The sequence below is a fragment of the Kogia breviceps genome, chromosome 13 (genome assembly GCF_026419965.1).
Source record: "Kogia breviceps isolate mKogBre1 chromosome 13, mKogBre1 haplotype 1, whole genome shotgun sequence".
Taxonomy (NCBI): domain Eukaryota; kingdom Metazoa; phylum Chordata; class Mammalia; order Artiodactyla; family Physeteridae; genus Kogia; species Kogia breviceps.
The window spans coordinates 16,367,732-16,388,615 of record NC_081322.1 but is presented as its reverse complement, the minus strand read 5'-3'; the positions used below and the strand labels follow the sequence as shown (position 1 = coordinate 16,388,615).

Here is a 20,884-nt window from a genome sequence, read left to right as displayed (position 1 = left end):
AGTCAGTATTGATATAAATTAATTATGCTCACTTCATGGAAGAGAGTGTAATGATGCTTAGGTGAATGAGAAGGGAAAGAATGTGAAATACTTCAAGAATATGGAGATTATGACGAAGGAGAGTTGGATTTGGAAGAAAACATCAGAGTAAAAGGACATTTGCAGCTAGAGGGTGGGAAGTCATGTAGGATGGAGGGAGCTCTACAAGGCCAGAGGCAGAGAACTCCAAGGGAAAAAAAATACTTGCAATAGGATTTCACATATTAAAAACAAAACCAAGTACTCTATATCTAAGTGCTTTGCTATAAATTATTTGTTATATTCTTTACAATCTCCATGGTGCCAGAGAAAAAAGTTATGTATATTGTCTTTACTTCTTTCTATAGTCCTCTGCTATGTGATTCTAATCTGCATTTTAGTGTAATTTCAACATAGTTTTTATGTTTTAATAAAACTTGAACACATTAAAATGTTATTAAACTGTTACACATGGTTAATAATACTTATGGACTTCTGAAAGTAGCTGTTATTAAACTGAACAAAGTCATTAATATCTTTAAACTTTGCACCAGGATGTAAAGTACAAAATAGATGTATAACTGCATCTAGAGAATAGTAATGATATCTGACTATGTATGTTTCTTCTTTTTTTACCATTATTTTTTACTGTATATTTTGTATTTTAAATTAAAAAGTACTTTAATAAAAATAAAAGAGTAATGCATTGGATTCTAGTATGTACTTTCCCAGTAATCGTGACTGTAGGCAGTTGACAGAGTATAAACCTTCTCAGACCTTTGTGTCTTCATCTATCTCTATAATCTTCTTCAGCCCTAAAATTTGATGAGTAAATAAGAAACATCCATTTGCATTTAAGGCTAGAAATGCAATCTTAAGATATTGTATTTTCTGAACAAAAATATATTTTCATTTATTTTAGATAACAAATATAGTGTGTGAATAGCAAAAATTTTGAAAAATTTCATCAGTTGTCAATCATGTTTTTCTCTGTATTTTAAACATTCATGTTGTTAATTTGATATCTCTTCATTGGGCAATATAAATTTACTCACTGAAGAGTCTGAATTGCCTAACACATATATTAGTAAAAATAAGTTTTGATCTTTGAAATTCCCTTTCATTTCTCCAGAAATGATCTCTGAAGTATGGATCAGAATTTACTTGAACATTTAATATTACTACACACCTAACAGCCCAGTAATGGTTTATCTAAAACTAATATTAACTTATTTTGCTTGAAATGGTTAACTTACTTATGTCAGTATTCAATGCACTATCACCTATATTATTTGTTCACAGTAATGAGGAAACTAGCTATATATCACTGGCTTATTCATTTTACTCTCTTCAGGTTTAAGTAATCCTTTTTCTTTTTTCATTCTTTTATTTTGTATTAAAAGACTGTCTATGCCTTTCAGAATTTAACTACTATATTACGTCAGGAAGATGAATTAATACTAGCTACTCATTATACATCATTGTTGTAATTACAAAATAATCTAAAATAATCAAATGTCTTCATGAGAAAAATCATTGATGAGCACACTAGAAATCTGACACACCTTGGACCTGGAGAAGTGCAATAATTAAAATTGGAATAATAACGTGGAGATGTTTAAATGGACACTTCATGCTCAGCAATTTCACCCTCAGTCTAAGCAGCCATGGCACTTGTAGTGGAATAGGCTCCCTTAGGTACACCTCTGCTCAGCACTTCCTCTCCAGGCCTTAACTGGTCAGGTCATTAACAGGTCATTTACAACTGTCTGGTAGACACAGGAGTGATTTAAGGAAGAAGAATCTGGCCACTATAGTTGGGATATGAAAGTGGTCTTACAAGACATCTGGATAGCAGCAATAAAGCAGGCATAGAAATGTTAGTAACTGAGAATCTGAATCAACTTTAAAAATTCTGTAATGATGACTGAAAATTTGAACACTTGAAATAAATTACTTTATAAACATAAAATAATAATATTGTTTGTTAAGTGGGCATTACATTTACAATGGAATAAAATACCTATTTAAGAGTTCACATGCACTGAAAAATAGAAGAAAATAAATAATATTCTCATAAGAAAAGAGTTCAGAAAGACAGACAAGAGGTTGAGAAGTAAATATTAGAATTGAACAGAAATTGTTAAAAAGGATACAAAAAAAGAAAAAGAGTGAAATGCATGAAAACCAGTTTTAAATTTGTGATTTGCAATATGTAACCAATATTTGTACCCGAAGAAGAATTAGTAAACCAGTATCAATGCACAAAAGAATAATAGAGGAATAATACAAGAAAACTTTCCAGACATGAAGAAATAAATGAAAAATATATAACATGGCATATTCCAATTAAATGCTTAAACATCAAAATTAAAAGGGAAAGGGATTAAATTGTAAGTTCTCAACTTGCCAGTCATTGGGATAAATATTTCATACATCTCTTTTAATTAAAGAAGTTAAAAACCATGTCAACTTCCAAGAAGGAAATGAATCAATTACATTCATAAAACATAATGTTCTTGAAAGTAAGCCATTCTCTGCTGTATTTTCTGCAGTGACAGAGATGAAAGCAAAATAAAAGCATCAAATGCACAATACTCAGTCAACATAAGATCTAAGAAGTGTGAACTTCACCAAGTTCTAATTCATATATGAAGCCAAAATCATAGCAAAATACTTGAGCTCGACATTTTCAGATTTTCCAGGAAATTTGAAATGGTAATACACTCTACCTTTATTTCAGCTGTGATTACAAACATGAGGTTTCAATTGGAAGAAAATTTGTTCTCCTAAAATCACTAGGGAACCAATCATATAGAATATTCCACAGATCATTGAGGGCTGAAATAATTTAATAAGGAAGTTTACGTCAAAAAAAGACAAATATGATGAATATTCTTAAGGTGAAAATTTATAGGTTTGGATAACTATTTTCCCAATAAAAATCAAACAAAATTTTTGTGAAACCAGGACATTAACTCTGATTTGTATAAACGTTGAAGGAAAATGAGCATAAAGATGACAGAAAAAAAATAGTTGATCACATTTTTAAGAGTAAGTTTCTTTAAATTCAATTTGAAGAATGCAAAATAGGGTTAAAAACAATAAATTTGATATATTATTAAAGTAAAAAAATCATTATTTTATTATGGTTTAAGTAACTATATCAAAAGTTAATTCTTAACCCACGTACAAATCTGATGACTTAACTTGCAAAACTCTCCTTCCCATAGTGTATGAGTTTTCTTTTGTAAAGAGACTGTCTGAGAACTGTGCTAACCTGGAATCACCTCTGATAGCTCCACCCAGTCACTGTGCAAGTCCCTTAGAATCTGCACCTCCCCAGGCACTTACCATTCACAGACTTTCAGCGGAATACACGCAACTTGAATCAGCAATGAAAATTTTGTAAACAGATGACTCATTTAAATGTATTTGAATAACAGTGTAGCAATAATGAATGCTGACACTTGCCCCTGGGAGATGCCCAGGAGAAGAGGCAAGTGTCTTCATTCCAAATTCTGTCAACTTCACACCTTAAGCAAGTCAACCTAACTAGCCATGGATAATATCTCCCCAAAGAAACAATGATAGAGTAGCTTTTATAGAGCTTGATTTAACAAATACTACTCATGTTGTAAAAACATACATTTTTAGCTTTAGGTTCACTTATTTCTATTTTTTCAATTTAACATAATGGGTTTCTATGAATGGAATCTTGATTTGTAGCATTATATTTATTGAGGATAAATGGTCAATGTACTGTTGCTGACTTAATCCAGGTGCTGATTAGGTTATAACCTGGAGGGAGCTTGCTGTGGCCAAGCGATCATTTGTATAATTTCATTATTTGAAATTAGCCTTGATATTAGAAATATGTTTACTTTCTATACTTTATAAACCACCAGAGTAAAATAAGCAAAATCCAAGCTCAAAAATACAAAATACTAGGTAATGCACACACACACATGCACACATACATTAGTAATGAAAATGGCACATCAGGCAATATGTAGCAAAAAAAACTGTGTCATAGTAATAAATACTGTATGTATATGCTAAAAGAAGATAATAATCTTAGGTTTATGTGAAATTAACATCTATGTGTGCCTTGTTAGAAATACGGCCCAAATAAAATGATACAGCAGGGTTTAAAATAAATAAAAGGCCAAGAACACAGCGTAGATATTGAACAAAAAAATATGGTAGTGGAAGTATTGAATATAAGGCAGATTATATTAATAATTTAAAGAGAAATAACTGATAAAATATAGAAATAATAATAAACTTTACTATTGAATGTTGCAGAATACACATGGTCAACCTTTCAGTAATTTAAGATATTTTGACAGAGACACAGTTGCTCACAGTTATTAACTTAACCTCAACTTCTCACAAATCAGACTGACAGAAGAAAAGAGGTAAAGTGAGTTTTTTTTTTTTACATACCTGGATTCAATTAATGTTTTACAAATTGAAAAGATAATGACTAAATTTTCAAATGACCAACCAATTATATATATTACATAATCATAAATAAAAAGATAATGAAAATTCATCTCTTGGAATTTTAAAAAGATATCTTAAATAATAATTGGTTTAAAAATACATGGGTGCTTCCCCGGAGGCACAGTGGTTGAGAGTCTGCCTGCCGATGCGGGGGACACGGGTTCGTGCCCCGGTCCGGGAAGATCCCACATGCCACAGAGCAGCTGGGCCCGTGAGCTATGGCCGCTGAGTGCACGTCCGGAGCCTGTGCTCCACAACAGAAGAGACCACAACAGTGAGAGGACCGTGTACCGCAAAAAAAAAAAAAAAAAAAAAAAAAAAAAAAAAAAAAATACAGTGACAGGCTAATTTGTTTTTATATATCTTAAATAAAAAAAATTTATCATTGTTAAGATCTTAGAAGGTAAATGAATCTCTGGTTAAGAAACATGCTATAAATATGAACTATTTGTAAATCATTCAGATGGTGTAATATTTAAGAAAGGGAATAAGAACCCAATTCTAAAGACAAAAACTTACTTAAACCTTAGTTTCTGCATTTCAGAGTGCATTATTAGAGGGATGTTTACAAGCTTTCATAAATACATATGTAGTTGTTTGTGGATAAATAAATACTGACCTGCAATAAAAAGTGTGTCCAGGTCCATCAACACATATCCCTCCATTAAGGCAGAGGACCACATTCAGTTCAGGCTCAGTACAACTGCTAATATTTACTTCACAATATGTACCATTTGGGCAAATTAAAGTAAAGCCATGGGCCACCTTCTGGCAGAAGCCTTCATTCATACAAGGGATGGATGTGCAGTCCTAAATTATGAAATAGAGAATAAAATTTGATTATTAGTGTTAAGACTAGAAACCTTATTAAAATTATATTTCTATTTAAATATTTCTAAGAAACCAATATGCAAGCTTATCTGGTATTCCCTTCCTCTAAAAACTGAAATATTTATTTCTAGTAAGAGATGTTTAACTTTTATCACCAGAAATACTTGTCACATGTTTAATTGTGGATTTTTCAGAAAAAAATAAACTTTATTAGACTTTATTAAATTATGTGTTATGTGCATAATACCAGGAGTTCACTGACCCTTAGTATCCACCATACAACCTCATTTGCCTGGCATAGCCCCAGTTTAACTCTGCTGTCTTTGGGTAATGATTAGTAGTGTCTCATTAACTTTCAAAGGAATCTTGGGTTTGATCACATAATTAGAACAGACAATTCACTATTGATTTATGTTCCTCTAAAAAAAAGCATCTATAATATCTGAGTTTTTATTCCATTTACAATCTTTTTTCATCAGTATTAACAGGTATATATTTTTTCAGCTTCATTGAGGTATGATTGATCAAAAAAATCTGTAATATATTTAAAGTGTACAATGTGAAGATTTGATATACATAAACATTTTGAAAAGATTCAAAGTTATGGAGTTAATTAACACTATAGAGTTAATTAACATATCCATCACCTCACATATTAACTTTTTTGTTGGGGGTGGAGTTAGTGAAACAAGTGTTTCTTTTACAAATTTTAATTATACAGTACAGAATTATCAATTATATTCACCATGTTATATATTAGATTCCTAGAACTTATTCAACTTATAACTGAAAGTTTGTACCATTTTTCAGCCTCTCCCTATTTTTCCCACTCCCCTCCCCCCAGACCCTGACCCTCCAGGACTCTGGCAACCACCATTCTAATCTCTGTTTCTAAGAGCTCAACTCTTTTTTTTAACTGAAATTTTTTTAGAATCCACATGTAAATGATATCATGTACATCTGTCTTTCAGTCTGGCTTATTTTACTTAGCCTAATGTCCTCCAGTTTCATCAGTGTTGTCACAAATGACAGGATTTCCTTCTTTTTTAAGGCTGAATATTATTCCATTGTATATATGGACACCATATTTTCTTTATCCAATCATCTATTCATGGACACTTAACGTTGTTTTCATACCATGGCTATTGTGCCTAATGCTGCAACAAACATGGGAGTGCAGATATCTCTTCAAATAACGATTTCATTTCCCTTGAATATTTACCCAGAATTTGATTGCTGGATCATATGGTAGTTCTATTTGAAGTTCTTGAAAAACCTCCATACTGTTTTCCAAAGTGGCTGTACCAGTTTACATTCCCACGAACAGTGCACAAGGGTTCCCTTTTCTCTACATCCTTGCTGCATTTGTTATCTTGTCTTTTTGATAATAGACATACTAACAGGTGTGAGGCAATAGCTCATGGTAGTTTTGACTTGCATTTCTGGGATGATTAGTGATGTTGAGCACATTTTAATATACCTGTTAGCCATTTGTATGGCTTCTTTGGAGAAATGCCTATCAAATTTTTTGCCCACATTTAATTGTGTTATTGTTTTTTTTTTTTTTTTTTTGCTATTGCATTATATGAGTTTCTTATATATTTTGGATATTAATCCTTTATCCAATATGTGGTTTACAAACATATTCTCCCATTCTATAGGTTGCCTTTTCATTTCACTGATAGTTTCTTTTGCTGTGCAGAAGCATTTTAGTTTGATGTCATCCCATTTATTTATTTTTGCTTTTGTTGCCTTTGTGTTAATTAAAAAAAAAAAAAATGATTGTCAAGACCAATATCAAGGAGCTTACCCACTATGTCTTCCAGGAGTTTTACAGTTTTAGGTCTTATGTTCAAGTCTTTAATCCATTTTGAGTTGATTGTTGTGGTGGTGTAAAATAGGGGTCCAGCATGATTATTTTGCCTGTGGCTATCCAGTTTTACCAACCCCATTTATTGAAGAGACTATCCTTTCTGCATTGTATATTCTTTGCTTCCTTGCCAAAAATTAATTGAACATATTTGTATGGATTTATTTTTTGGCTTTCTATTCTGTTCTATTGGTCTATGAGCCAGTTTTTATGCCAATACCATAGTGTTTTGATTACTATACCTTTGTAATATAATTTGAAATCAGGAAGTGTGATGTTTCCAGCTTTGTTCTCTCTTCTCAAGATTGCTTTGGCTATTTGGGGTCTTTTGTGGTTCCATTATCGATATTAGGATTATTTGTTCTATTTCTCTGAAAAATGCCTTGGGCATTTTGATAAGTGTTGTATAGAATCTGTAGATTGCTTTGGGTAGTATGAACATTTTAGCAATACCAATTCTTCCAATCCATAAGCAGGGAATATCTTTCCTTTTTTTGTGTGTCTTCAATTTCTTGTACCAACGTTTTACAGTTTTCAGTGTACAGATTTTTCATCAACTTGGTTAAATTTATTCCTAAGTATATTATTCTTTTTTATTCTATTGTAAATGGGATTGTTTTCTTAATTTCTCTTTCTAGTACTGTGTAGTTAGTGTATAGAAACACACATTTTAAATATTTTGTCTATTTTAAGATGTTAACAAATTAACTTTGAATGCATATAAAAGTTCTATATTTTTACACTTAAAAATCTGGAATACTAATTGTGGTGTCGAAACCAATCACTCCTCAGGGAGAAGCTGGGATTTAGGGGTCCCTTTCTTTTGTGTGTTGTTATGCCAGGTCTGGGGTTTATGGTGAGGGTGTGTCTCAGCCTTTTCTATTCATTTCAACGTGTATATTTTCTCAGTTACTGATGTGTAGTAGTTATCCAGCTAGTTTCTGGATTTCTCTGAGGAAGAATTGTTCTGTGCATAGCTGTGCATCTGTGGCAGGAGCAAAATGCAGAGCCTCATATATTGCCATCTTGATCCAGGAGTCTTAACGTACATGAAATCATAATCTTTTAATTAGCTAGTATTCCTATGCATGTATCCACATTTATGTCCAGTATTTCTGATGCCTATTGTCCCAGAAGCAGAGGGCTGTCATGGAGTCAGAGGAACCTGGATGATATCTGTCTCTTCCTCTTCAATCTTTAGCATATTTGTAAACTTCTACTTTTACTCAATCAACAAAGGTATTCAATTTATTGTAGGTTCATTTATGCATAAAATGGCAATAATATCACCTACCTCATAAAAGTTCCTATGATAATTAAATAAAATAATGACTATAAAGCAATTAGCACTGTTCCTGGGACAAAATAACTGTTTAGTAAATAGTATCTTCTTTCCTTTACATTCTGAAGGTCAAAGCCTTTGTCGGCCTCTATTTCAGTCATTTGGAACTTGCTTAGGATAAAAAATTAGTTTTTCACTATATTTAATGTCTACTAAATCATACTATATACTTCTTAAGTTCACATTTTAGATATTAAATACTTGCTGGTATTCTGGAAATCACAGAACATGTTGCCTTGAACATGGTATGACACCTATTTTCAATGTAATGATAACTCTGAAAAGATTTGCACCTATAATTCTGAGAAATAATTTATAGAACTTTATGACATCATTAGTAAAACCTTAAAAATGTATTCTGAATATGTTGTCCACACAGAATTTGTTAAGGAATATATACAAATATGATTCATTTGCACTGTGGGTTCTCAAGTTAGTACATCTTCAAAGGTAATTACCTATACAAACATGAGATAGTGTTTTTTAACTTTTTACCCTGAAAAGTAATATTTTCTAGAACTATCATTAGTTGACACTAATGCTTCTAAACAATTAGTGACTTTTAAGAAGTGTTAACCTAACAATAAAGACTCAAACTGACAAGGCTAATGTGGGAGCCCTTGCATTCATATCATGCATCAATTGGAAAATTAAAGGTTTGTCAAAATCACCAGAGAGTTTAATTAGTGTCATTTGCAATAAAAAATTGACTGTGCACTTGAGTATAAAACTCAAGTTATGCTTGCAACCCAGATGGTGATCTTTTACATTCACCCAAGTAATAGAGTTAAATGTATTTTTTTTTTTTTTTTATAAATGAATACCATTCTGATATTTGTTCTACTTTTGCTGAAAATGTGAACTCCTTAAGGATAACCAAAGGCACTTAGACTTGAGGCAAGTACTGCAGTTATTTTTATGGATGTAGGATTCCACAGGGAATGGCATGGAAACATGTTTCCCTCTTAGCCCTAAGGTGAGGTATATTTAGAATGATTTATTAGAAAGCATTACATAAACTAATTGAATTATATTTCCAATGGGAAGAAAGAGCTAGTTTTTAGATTGCCAAAAGTTCTTTCTCTAGGGTTTACAAGAATCTTTCACTAAATTAATTAGAAGGCTTAATGGGAAATATAAAACCAATTTCTTTTTAGAAAAAATCAAATTATCATTTAAAGTTATTGATATTTCCTCATTCAAAAATTAAGGAATATGCCTTTCCCTTTGTTCATCATTATTTATATTACTTTTGTATACTCTATTTAATATAATAAAGTGTTTCCCAAGAAGAATTCACTAAAATTTAATTTAGAAAATGACAGAAACAAAAAGCTCGTATGTTTAGAGAAAGAGGAGGAAGCTGGGAGTAATGTTGCAGACCAGGGCAATCTAGACAATTGAGCTAGACCCCAACATTCACTCAACTTGTATTCAAAACACCAAGTCAGGAAATGTACAAGACTGTAAGAATAACAGAGCAATGATATATTCATTGTGGACTGTTTAGACTAATAAATGTGCAAGTTAGCTCTCTGACATTGTGTTGTATCCTGAGGTATATATATATATATATATATATATATATATATATATATATATATATATATATACACACACACATATACACATTTAGATGCAAAACTTTGTCCTGAGATCTCTGAACTTCCCTGAAGTATAGAAAGTTACTATCTGACATCATTTTTATCATAGCATTTGTCTCATCGAATCATATGTTTTCTTTTTAACTGCTGTTTTAATACTTTCTTCAAATAAAATCTTAGAGAAATGAAACATGTTAAACAAGTAAACATGTAACTGTCCAATTGAAGAGTGGAAACAGGACATGGTTCCCATTAGAGCCCTACCTTATCCACTGCAAAGACCTATTAAATTTCATAGAACTTCTTGAACTTTGTCTAGCTCTGAATAAAACCTACCAATATAGTGTACTGTTTCTAAAACTTAAATTGCATGTGAATATCCTGGATAGCTTGTTAAATTTTAGATTCAAACTCTTTGGGATGGGGCCGTGTTTCTCCATTTCTAACAACCGCCCAGGTGATCCTGATTCTGTTAGTTCATGGACCAAACAAGAATCTAGTCCAACAATTTTATTTTACTCACAAGGATGAGGACAAGCCAAAGGGTGTTAGAGTGACTTCACCAAGGTCTTATAGCAAGAGGACAGCAGAATAAAATCACATAGACACTAAATGCCCTGAATTCCAACTTAAGGCTTGTTGTACCACCAAGTCTTTGATTTTTCTCTCAAAGGGATTCCTTGGCTCTGGAAGTGTACATATAATAATGCATATGATAAAGACAATGTCCCTAATGTTTACTTCCAATATAATTTTTATTTACTGTTTTCTTTCTCAAAACTTACACGATTGAATATGGGTCTACAGTAGTTAATACGGAGAAGATTTTGTTTGATTCCCAATTTAATCAGATATAGAATGTTTTGCTGTAAAGAAAATACACACTTTAACTGTTATTTCAACAAATCAAACAAGATTATGAAATATAAAAATTGGTATTGTTTCAGTATACATTAATTTGTATTTCTTCATCGAAAATGTGTCTGGCAGTACTTCCAGGAAAGAGGGCCACTGAAATACAGGAAAACAAAACCATTGGCTTAGAAACTGCCTGAAAAGGCACAAATGAATCAATATAGGAAAGAAAAGTACATCAGGGCTAAAACTAGACATGATGCCAAATTCATGGAAAAAAGTCAAGATTTTTTAAAAGTAATGCAAAGTTCCAAACCCATTAAAAAAGCTAACAATACTACTCCTATTTCCTCATGTAAAGAAAAGAATGTTGCAAAAGAAATCTAAAGTGTATATTAAAAATCATATTGTACTCTAACTTGGCAAAATGAGGGGTCAAGCATGAACACATCCAAAAGACTGAGAGTTCTGTGATTCAACATTGCTAAGGACTCTGTAACACTGAATAGGATGTGGGTTTGGTGTTGGTGGTCAAGAGGGCCTGGGAAAGGAAGGGCAGCCCCCTTCCCCACCTGTTTTGCTCTTCTGATTCAGAAAGGGTCACTCTTGTGTGAGTAGTGATGGAAGTCTGCCCTTATACTGGAGATTCACGGTTTATGGACCATGACAAATAATGGAATAGATAGAGAAAATATGTAGGTGATTCATAATAAACACACAAATATTTTGGGAAAGAAATAGGCTGTGAAGCCAAAAGGAAATACACCCACAAAAATACAAATTAGCATAAAGAGAATTTTCAAAGGACAAATGATTATTTCCTACCATGAAATAAAGTATGAAAAAACTCAAAATTCTACATCTAAAACACATAATTTTTAAGGGCAATAACCTTAAAATATCTTAAATCTTCATCAAGAGGGTACTGGTTAAATAAATATGAAGACTCCATACAATGGAATATTAATAAGAATAAAGTAGAATGATATATATTAATGAAGAATAATCTGCAATGATAAAGTGAAACTGTGCGTGACAAATATTACCATTTATGAGATGTCCCTTCTTTTAAAGATGTGTTTTCCATCAAAGGAGATAAATATTCCCTACAATGACATTTGGGAAATAGATGAGCATCTGGTGGGAGATCCCAACTCAAATCTTATGCTGAAAATCATACTGATGGACCAATCTCTTAATTGCGAATGAAAAGAAGATGAGACAAATACTAGAGTAACTCAAGTAAGTCCCTATTAAAGGTGTCATAAATCATACAACCTTTGGAGAAAATATCAGTACACTTGGATACACAAAAAGAAAGCCTTTGAATGTCAAGATCCACTATATACTAATTAAACATTAACAAAAAAATGAGAAAATGTACATAATGTATATGGTAGAGAAAAGGTAAAAATCTTCTTATATAAAAAGCCCCTTATATATTTCAGCTTACACTTGAGGAAATACAGATACACACACACACATTCAGTTCTTTTCTTTGTTCATTTCCTTTCTGTTTAGAAAACTTCCTTTAGTCCTTCTACACATGATTAGTTCTTAGCTTTTCTTCATCTGAGAATGTATTACTCTTTTTATTCTAGAATCTATTTTTAACATTTTAGTACTTAACACACATAATTTTATATTAAAAACAAAACACTTCTCCCTTAGAGTATTTATCCTTCTCAGTCCCAACAAAATAGAAAATAAAATACCTGATTTCTGTATTACTCTATTCTCTTTTCTGTGTACTCAGAGTTGAATTACATGTTTAACTAACCATGGCATCCATTCCATACCCAATCATGCATTTGCTTTTCTCTAACATTAATTCTAACATTTTTAAGCTTGCTTCAAATTATCAGATTTACAAAAAAAAGTTTTGCTTGTGTTTTTCTCTCTGAAGCCCTAACATAAACTTTGCTTTTACACTTTCCCAGGAGCTTCAGATATTGATGTGAGAGTTCTTTTCAATCAGTACTGCCTGTGTTTCACCACTGCTCTTGTCTCTTTGGACTAGAAAGACAGACTCAAACATCAATCTATGAATGCCCTTCAGAAGCTGTTATCTGGGCAATGAAACATAGAGAAAGTTACAAAAAATAGGTGAGCTAAGTAAGATACATATCTATACCCCTTATCCATATCTCCAGATGGAGCTGGTGAGGCAGGAGGTATATCTGATAATTACTATATTTTGGTTTTTCATAAATAATACATTTTAAATATTTACAGAATGAATGACCAAAACTACATTTGGAATATACTTACAGTGCTAGTAAAAAGACAGTTAAAAAAACTTTATTGAACTATAATAATTAATATAGATGGCAGGATAAGATTTTTAAAAAGAAGAGAGAGTAAATAGTCCTAAAATTGACCCATATATAGGAATCAGTGCATAACAAAATGAGGCATACCAAAACAATCCAGAAATAATAGATACTTTGGTAAAAGCTCTTGGAAAATTGATTATATTTTTGAAAAAAATTAAATTAGATTTCTTTTTATCAATAATAACAAAATATTCACAATGGATTAAAGGACTAAAAGTGTTGGTAATCATAAAATTGTAATAAATGAGAATATAAGAAAATAATTTAAATATTGCTGTATAAAAGGACCTTCTAAGGAGAGAGGCAAAGCATAGTATCATAAAGAAAAAGGTAAAGAAAAATATGAAAATCTCATAATTTTACAAGTTTTGTAAAGAAAGAAGGGTCACACTCTAGACAAAATGTATAATTTTACATAATCTAGTGGATTTTATCCATAATTTTAAATAGTATATAAAAACCAAAAAGGCAGGTAAGTCAAAAGGAAAATACCATTAGTCAAAGGCTGTGAGTAGACAAGGCTCAAACAAAGAAATACAGGTGGCGAATAATCATATGGAAATTTGTTCAATCTTCATAATAAGCCAGTTAAATATAAATCAAAATAATGACATGCTATGTTTTCCTCATCAAATTAGGCAACACTTTAAAAAAATGATTTCATTTGATAGGATCTAGGGAAGCTGGCATGCTCATACTCTCATTGAATAAGTGTGGTTCCTCAACACTTATTTGGAACACTTTATAGTTACTGAAAAGTTTGAGTCAGGACTCCATGTATTATTATGAAATGGTCCCTAAGATACACTAGGTGAAACCAAAAGTCACTGAATAAGGAGCATGATGAGTTCAACTTTATGTTAAAAGAAAAATATTATGAAAAACCATCTAGAAGCATATAGGTAGCATTAAACAATTGTTCTCATAATATTGGGTGTGTGGGTATGAATATATACAAATTCATGTATGAAAGAAAATTTCTTTATTTATATATTTAATTCAGAAGATGAATACCACATTTGCACTACCAAGAGACAGGGTTTTGGAGGTTATCACAGGCAACACATGCAACAGTGCAGACAAGATACATGCTTCATGCATCTTCTACCAGGGAATTTATTAATTACAACATCTCCTTCTCCACATCAAGTGTGGCTTTCACTATCTAGAATCAAATCCACAAAATGTCAATAAATTATTAGGCTTTCAAAAATGTGTCAAAATATGTGCTAGTTGATTTACCTGCATTATCTAATTTAATTATCACAACTTAAGAGGTAGTTCCTATGATTACCCTCATTGAATAGATAAAACATGATTTCAGATTGCAAGTAATTTGTCCTAGATCACACAGAAGGTAACTAGCAAAATTGCAGTTCAATTCTGTTTCTCCCTCCAAAAACATCATTTACTGAGTATCAACCACATTTAATGTGTATCATCACACAATGATCCTGCAATATAGGGACTGTATTTTACTGATAAAGGAAAAAGACACGAAGGATTTAAATAAATATCCATAGTCTCACAATGCCAAAGGCTGTCTTTAGTGCCTGTGCTTCCTTCTTTTTCCATGTCATTGTCAGCCAGGAAGGACCTGGAAGAACTTCCCATTATCCAGGAAAGCACATGAGATTCTCATGCACCATGAATGGCCTTAAACTTCAGGTAACCGAAACTTCTCAGCAGGTGACACATTCCACATAAGATAGCATGTGTCAATCATGTCAGGTCATATGCCTGAAGATCAGAAGACAGATTCTGAGAGCATTACTGGTTTTGAAGATCTCTACATGTACCCATCTCTTGGTACATCCATCCAGTACTTATTTTTCTCCTTGTTGTGTATGGATCCAGTTAATCCCCTCACCCCTACACATCCACAGACACCTCTGTGTCCTAAGATCAGAGAAGGGGAGGCAGATGGCAAATCATAAGACTTCTGAGCTCTTTGGACAATGGTCACTTCCAGGGTTTAGTTGATTGAGGACTCCATATTGCAGAAGTTTACGATACCAATAGGCGGGGCAGGGAGAGGTGAAAGAAGCTATGATTTTTAGTTTTGTTTGGAGTCAGCAAAGATTCCAAAAAAGAAATTCCAAATGAAAGGTGAGAGGCACTTAAATCATCAGTAATTGCTGAAATAATGATTCTGAGACCTACAGCAAATAGCTTGTTTCCCACAGGATATTTGGTCCTATTCAAAATGTACACAGCATATTTGGCCCATTTCACAACGTTTTGGACAGGATCAAATATCAAGGATCTTTTGGTGTGGACCAAATGTCTTATGCGTTTTTTGAGAGGACCATATATCTGCCAACTGTTTTGTTTTTTTCTTTTAAATTACTTTAAATTTAGTACAAATTATAAAACTTACATTAATCTTGATCTTACATCTTGAACTAGTCCATTCTGCACTGCATGAACATTGATACTTATCAATGAAATCTATGCATCTGAAACACAGAATTATTTTTTTAAATAAGTAAGACAATGAAAGAATAATTTCAAGAGAGTTCACTGTTCAATTTTTTTTCTTTTCCAGGTCAGGTAATAAAACACATTCCCATGAGCAACAGAAGGCAGTCTATTTCTGCTTTCTTATCTTTCAAGGTGACTGGACTGAAATAACAAATCAATTCTCATTTTTGCCATCTTCCCCATGGCAATGGAAAGAAAGAAAAAAAACAGCTTGAAAAGATAAAAAGATATGTCTAGGGCTTATGTAGGAAAGTGAAATCAGCTGGAGACAAATGGCACCATAGTGAACTACCCATCTTCATCCTCCCTCTCTGGCTTACAAAGTCTGTGGCAAGACTAGGAAAGAAAAATGATGCTGAGGAAGACAGCTGGGTGACTCTTTGAGTCATCCCTCCTTGTCACCTGCATCTTCTAGAAATTTCCCCACTCTAGATTTGCTTAAACTAATATTATATCCATGAGCAGAATAGTTAATATACAACTCTATAAAGAGATTCACAAAATGTCTTATCTGCACATAGGGATGAAAGAACCGGTCTATTTAGGAACATTTAAAATACTAAGTTTGTGGTATTATCCCTCCACAGAGCAAATAATATAATCTCTCATCATCCTACCTGCTACTACTATTATTGTGAGCATTACCTTTAAGATTATTAAAGTCCAATTAATCCACATTTATTGAAAATTACTTTATGCTAATGAGCAGAAATAAAAGGGCAGAGATAATGTATCAGTGCATTTCATTAAGTTAAACGGGCAGCATCTGTCATCTTAACTGTACTTAGCCCTTGTTTTATGAAAAAGCATAATTAAAATTACCTTTATCAATTTTTCCTTGAGATTCAGTTTTAAATATCGTGAGTTAAATTTGCCTTCTTAGATTTAATAATAGAAAAATAAAAATAGCTACCTGCCATGTAGACAAGGATGTGAGAGGCAGTCATTTGCCTTTGCTTCACAGTGTGTTCCGAAAAATCCACTCTTGCAGTCAGAGGTGTAGTGATTTATGCCATCAATACAAGTTCCGTCACGGAGACATGGCTTTGATAGACATTCATCTATATTTACTTCACAATTGATGCCTACATTAAAAGAGACAAGACAAAACACCAGGCTATTTAAATGCAAAACTCAAAAGTTTGTTCATTATAGAAAACATCACCAAGAAATCAGGACTCCCTCCATTAAAGATAATTTGACATCTTATAGTGAAAGAGAACATTTTTTCAAGGTTAAACATGTTTAGGTCTATGAACTCTCAGACTTACTTAAAGTGAATGAGAAAAACAAAGCACAAGCTTAATCTACTTAAAAGATTTGTTTTTAGAGTGAGGAATTGTTTATTAAGAATATAGGTGAAGTAATGAATTTCATCAAGTTGTCATTATGAATACTAATTTATACTTTTTTTGGTAATGATCCTTGATAGTCAAACATTTATTATCGACAGATGTCAAAAGTTTGAATTTTTCTATATTTGATCTTAGTGGGTCAATTAAGGATGAACTAAGATTTCTAAATGTAATCTAACTTTGGCCAAATACCTAGTGTTTTTTTTTTTTTTTTTTTTTTGCGGTATGCGGGCCTCTCACTGTTGTGGCCTCTCCCGTTGCGGAGCACAGGCTCCGGACGCGCAGGCCTAGCGGCCATGGCTCACGGGCTTAGTTGCTCCGCGGCATGTGGGATCTTCCCGGACCAGGGCACGAACCCGTGTCTCCTGCATCGGCAGGCGGATTCTCAACCACTGCGCCACCAGGGAAGCCCTACCTAGTGTTTTTGAAGACCAAAAAAAAAAACAAGTTTCAAATAAATAGTTTCAAATAAATAGTTTGAAAGACTATCTCAGTATTTGTTTGGATATCAGGTAAAAGTTTGGGGACAGAGCGATTGGCAGATACACAGCCATTTCAAAAGGTGACATCGTAACTTTATTTACATACCATATCAGAACTTCTATTTAAGTGACTGCTATTTAGAGTGGACACACCAGGAGAGTCTGTGATTTATTACAAATGAAACTTCCAAAGCAAAAAAAATATTTTTGGAAATTCTCTTTAGAGATAATCAGTTTTCAAATCAAAATTCTATTTTTAATGGTTACATCTATTTTTTTTAATGTAACTGTCACTACCTATATAGAATTTTGGATATTAATGATACCATAAAATTAATATATGTAAATTAGTCAAATCTGCATCCATATTTAAAATGACCATCAAGATTTAGGTTCAGGGTGTGAATTAAACAGACATAACAGACTATATTAGGTGGCAGTAATAATAATAAAAAGAGACCTGCTCCTCTATGTCTCAGCAGCCCATGTCACAGGCTTATTTCTCACTCCTATTCCATGAAAAAGGTGAGCTACAGATCCAGTTTACATTATCTTCACACTGGGACCCAGGTTAATGGAGCATCCTCTATCTGGGTGACTGCCATCATTGTTGAAGAAGGAAAAGGGTACATACACTACTTCTTAAATCTTCTACATATATTTAATTTACCAATCCAAGTCACGAGACCAAGCCCAACATAAATGAGATGGGAAATAATGGTCCTCCCTCAGGAAATGGCAGCTATTTGTGACTATATTAATATTTAGTGCAGACATGATCATTGAAACTTCTCATTGTAAATGAGGATGATTTATTAGTATATCATAGGTTTATTGGGATAATAATGTAAAACCCTGTACTTAAAACAACTAGCCCAGGGCCTTGTACACATTTAACATTTGATTATTATCATTTTCCGGAGACAAATTTTATCAATACAACTATGCTGTATTAAATAAGTTATACAGGTGTTTCCAGAGGCATATTATTCCAATTAAGAAGATAAGTGAAAAGGTTTTCTGTAAGACTATGTACAATGCTGGCAAAATCAGTGATGGAAATTTCAGTTGACAAGAGGTGGTTTACTTAACACAAAAGTGGGGGTGAGAGGTAGAGTTATAAAGAGAATTGTGCAGGGTGCATCCAGTGCTATTTGGAGACAGAAGACACCTCTCCATGGAGGGCAAACATGTGTCAGTGTAGCTGGAGAACACATCACCAACATTACCTGAGGAACTTTCTCTCCTGATGCTTTACTCATTACTTAAGCTGTGGTTGTACTTTGACCCCCCAAGTAGCCTCCAGAGAGGATAAGAATGTAATTACTGATTGACCTGAACACTTTGGTCCCTGTAAACCCTTATTTATTTATTTATTTATTTTCATTTTTAATGCCAAAGTCCTTGGGCACCATACAAGTTAGGTCCCCTTTTCACTTTTTAACTTCATCTTATTCTACCCTCACCCTTGGCTACTCTGCTGTCATTGCACTGACCTCAAATAATTTGTTCCGCTTTCTAGAATTCTCTTGTCCTAGATATTTACAAGAGTCACTCCTTTATTTCTTCATGTCTTTATTCCAATGTTGTTTTCTCAAAGAGGCCTATTTGACCACACTATTTAAAATTTCATCGCCTTCCTCACCCATAATCACCATTATCCTGTTTTATGTTTATTTTATCACCATAGCAAGCAATCTCCTTCTGGCATTCTATGAGATTTACTCATTTTTCTTTTCTTTTTGTCTATCTTCCCCTTTATAAGCTTAGCTCCATTAGGGCATGGATTTTGTGTCTCGTTCAATATGGAATTCAGTGAAATCTTTTTAAGTAAATACATCATTGTTATGAGTGTGTGTGTTTATATTTTGTATTTCATATCAATTTTGTTTGTTTGTGGGAATTCCCTGGCAGTCCAGTGGTTAGGAGTCTGCTTCACTTTCACTGTCCAGGGTGAATGTTCAATACCTGGTTGGGGAACTAAGATCCTGCAAGCAGCACACACGGCCAAAAAAAATTTTTTTTTTTTCATTTGCTTATTTTCCTAAGAAGTCTCTGCCCCTTCCCAAGCAAGAACAAAGCAGTTCTTGAAATCTCAGTCCTTGCAATAGTGAGACTCAGAATCTGGAATGATTCGATTCCTCCGAGGTGTGCGTCTGAAAGCCTTGTCTTGCCTGTGTAGTCAAGGGGAATTATTTAATGAAATTTCTATATTTTTCTATCTTCAAACAGAAAAGATTCTATGATAACTTAAAAAGACTTGAAGGTGTGGAGAGTGTTGAACTTCAGTTCAATATGAGCTCCCTGTACGTAATTACCAACTGTGAGAATGAAGGCAAGACTGTTGTTTGCCACAACACAAATGGACCTTGAGAGCAGTGAGCTGAGTCAGACTGAGAAAGACAAATCCTGCATGATGTCATTTATATGTGGGACCCAAAACAAACACACAAACAAACAAACAGCTCATAGAAAAAGAGAAGAAAATGGTTGCCTGAACCAGAACCAGGGAGGTATGGGCAATAAGGAGAGGTTGGCCAAAGGGTACATATTTTCAGCTCTAAGTTAAATAAGGCCTGAGGATCTAATGTATAACATGGTAGCTAAGTTGATAATACTGTTTTGTATAATTGAAATTTGTCAAGAGAATAGGACCTAAATGTTCTCACATATGCACAAAGGAAAGATAAAAATTCTGAGGTACTGTATGGGTTAATTAACTATGTGGGAGCGGCCCTTTCACAATGTATATGTATATCAAGTCATCACCTTGTGTACTTTAAAAGTGTATAAGTTTCTTTGTCAACTATACCTTAATCGATCTGAAAACAAACAGAAATTTTATATCAACACCATAAATGGAAAACCATTATCTTGTTCCGAAAATAAAAAGGCAACCCAAAATTAAATGCAATAAAAACAATTACCAAGACATCGAAATTTCAAATTTCTCATCTGTAAACTGTGGATCAAAATATCTGTTATAGAACAGTTTACAGATATATGGGAATATATATATACATTTCTAGGGACACATAGGAGATAATAAATGATATTTATAATACATTATTGTTATAATGACACATTTATTTATCTTCTTCATGGGATTAAAATATGAATGCTTTGACACTGTGTCCATGAATCCAAGCAAATCTAAAAGAAATGATAATTATTATTTATTAGACATTTCCAAAGGCT

General features: G+C 32.9%; 1 protein-coding gene across 1 annotated transcript in view; it reads right to left on the bottom strand.

Annotated features, from left to right (window-relative positions):
• The window catches only part of EYS (eyes shut homolog), a 1,724,957-nt gene that overhangs the window by 1,091,596 nt on the left and 612,477 nt on the right, over positions 1-20,884 (bottom strand). The window contains exons 17-19 of the mRNA XM_059083021.1: positions 16,763-16,934; positions 15,746-15,824; positions 5,147-5,337 (exon numbers count right to left, since the gene is read on the bottom strand). Of these exons, the coding sequence (XP_058939004.1) occupies positions 5,147-5,337; positions 15,746-15,824; positions 16,763-16,934 (442 nt within the window). The remainder of the gene's footprint in view (positions 1-5,146; positions 5,338-15,745; positions 15,825-16,762; positions 16,935-20,884) is intronic.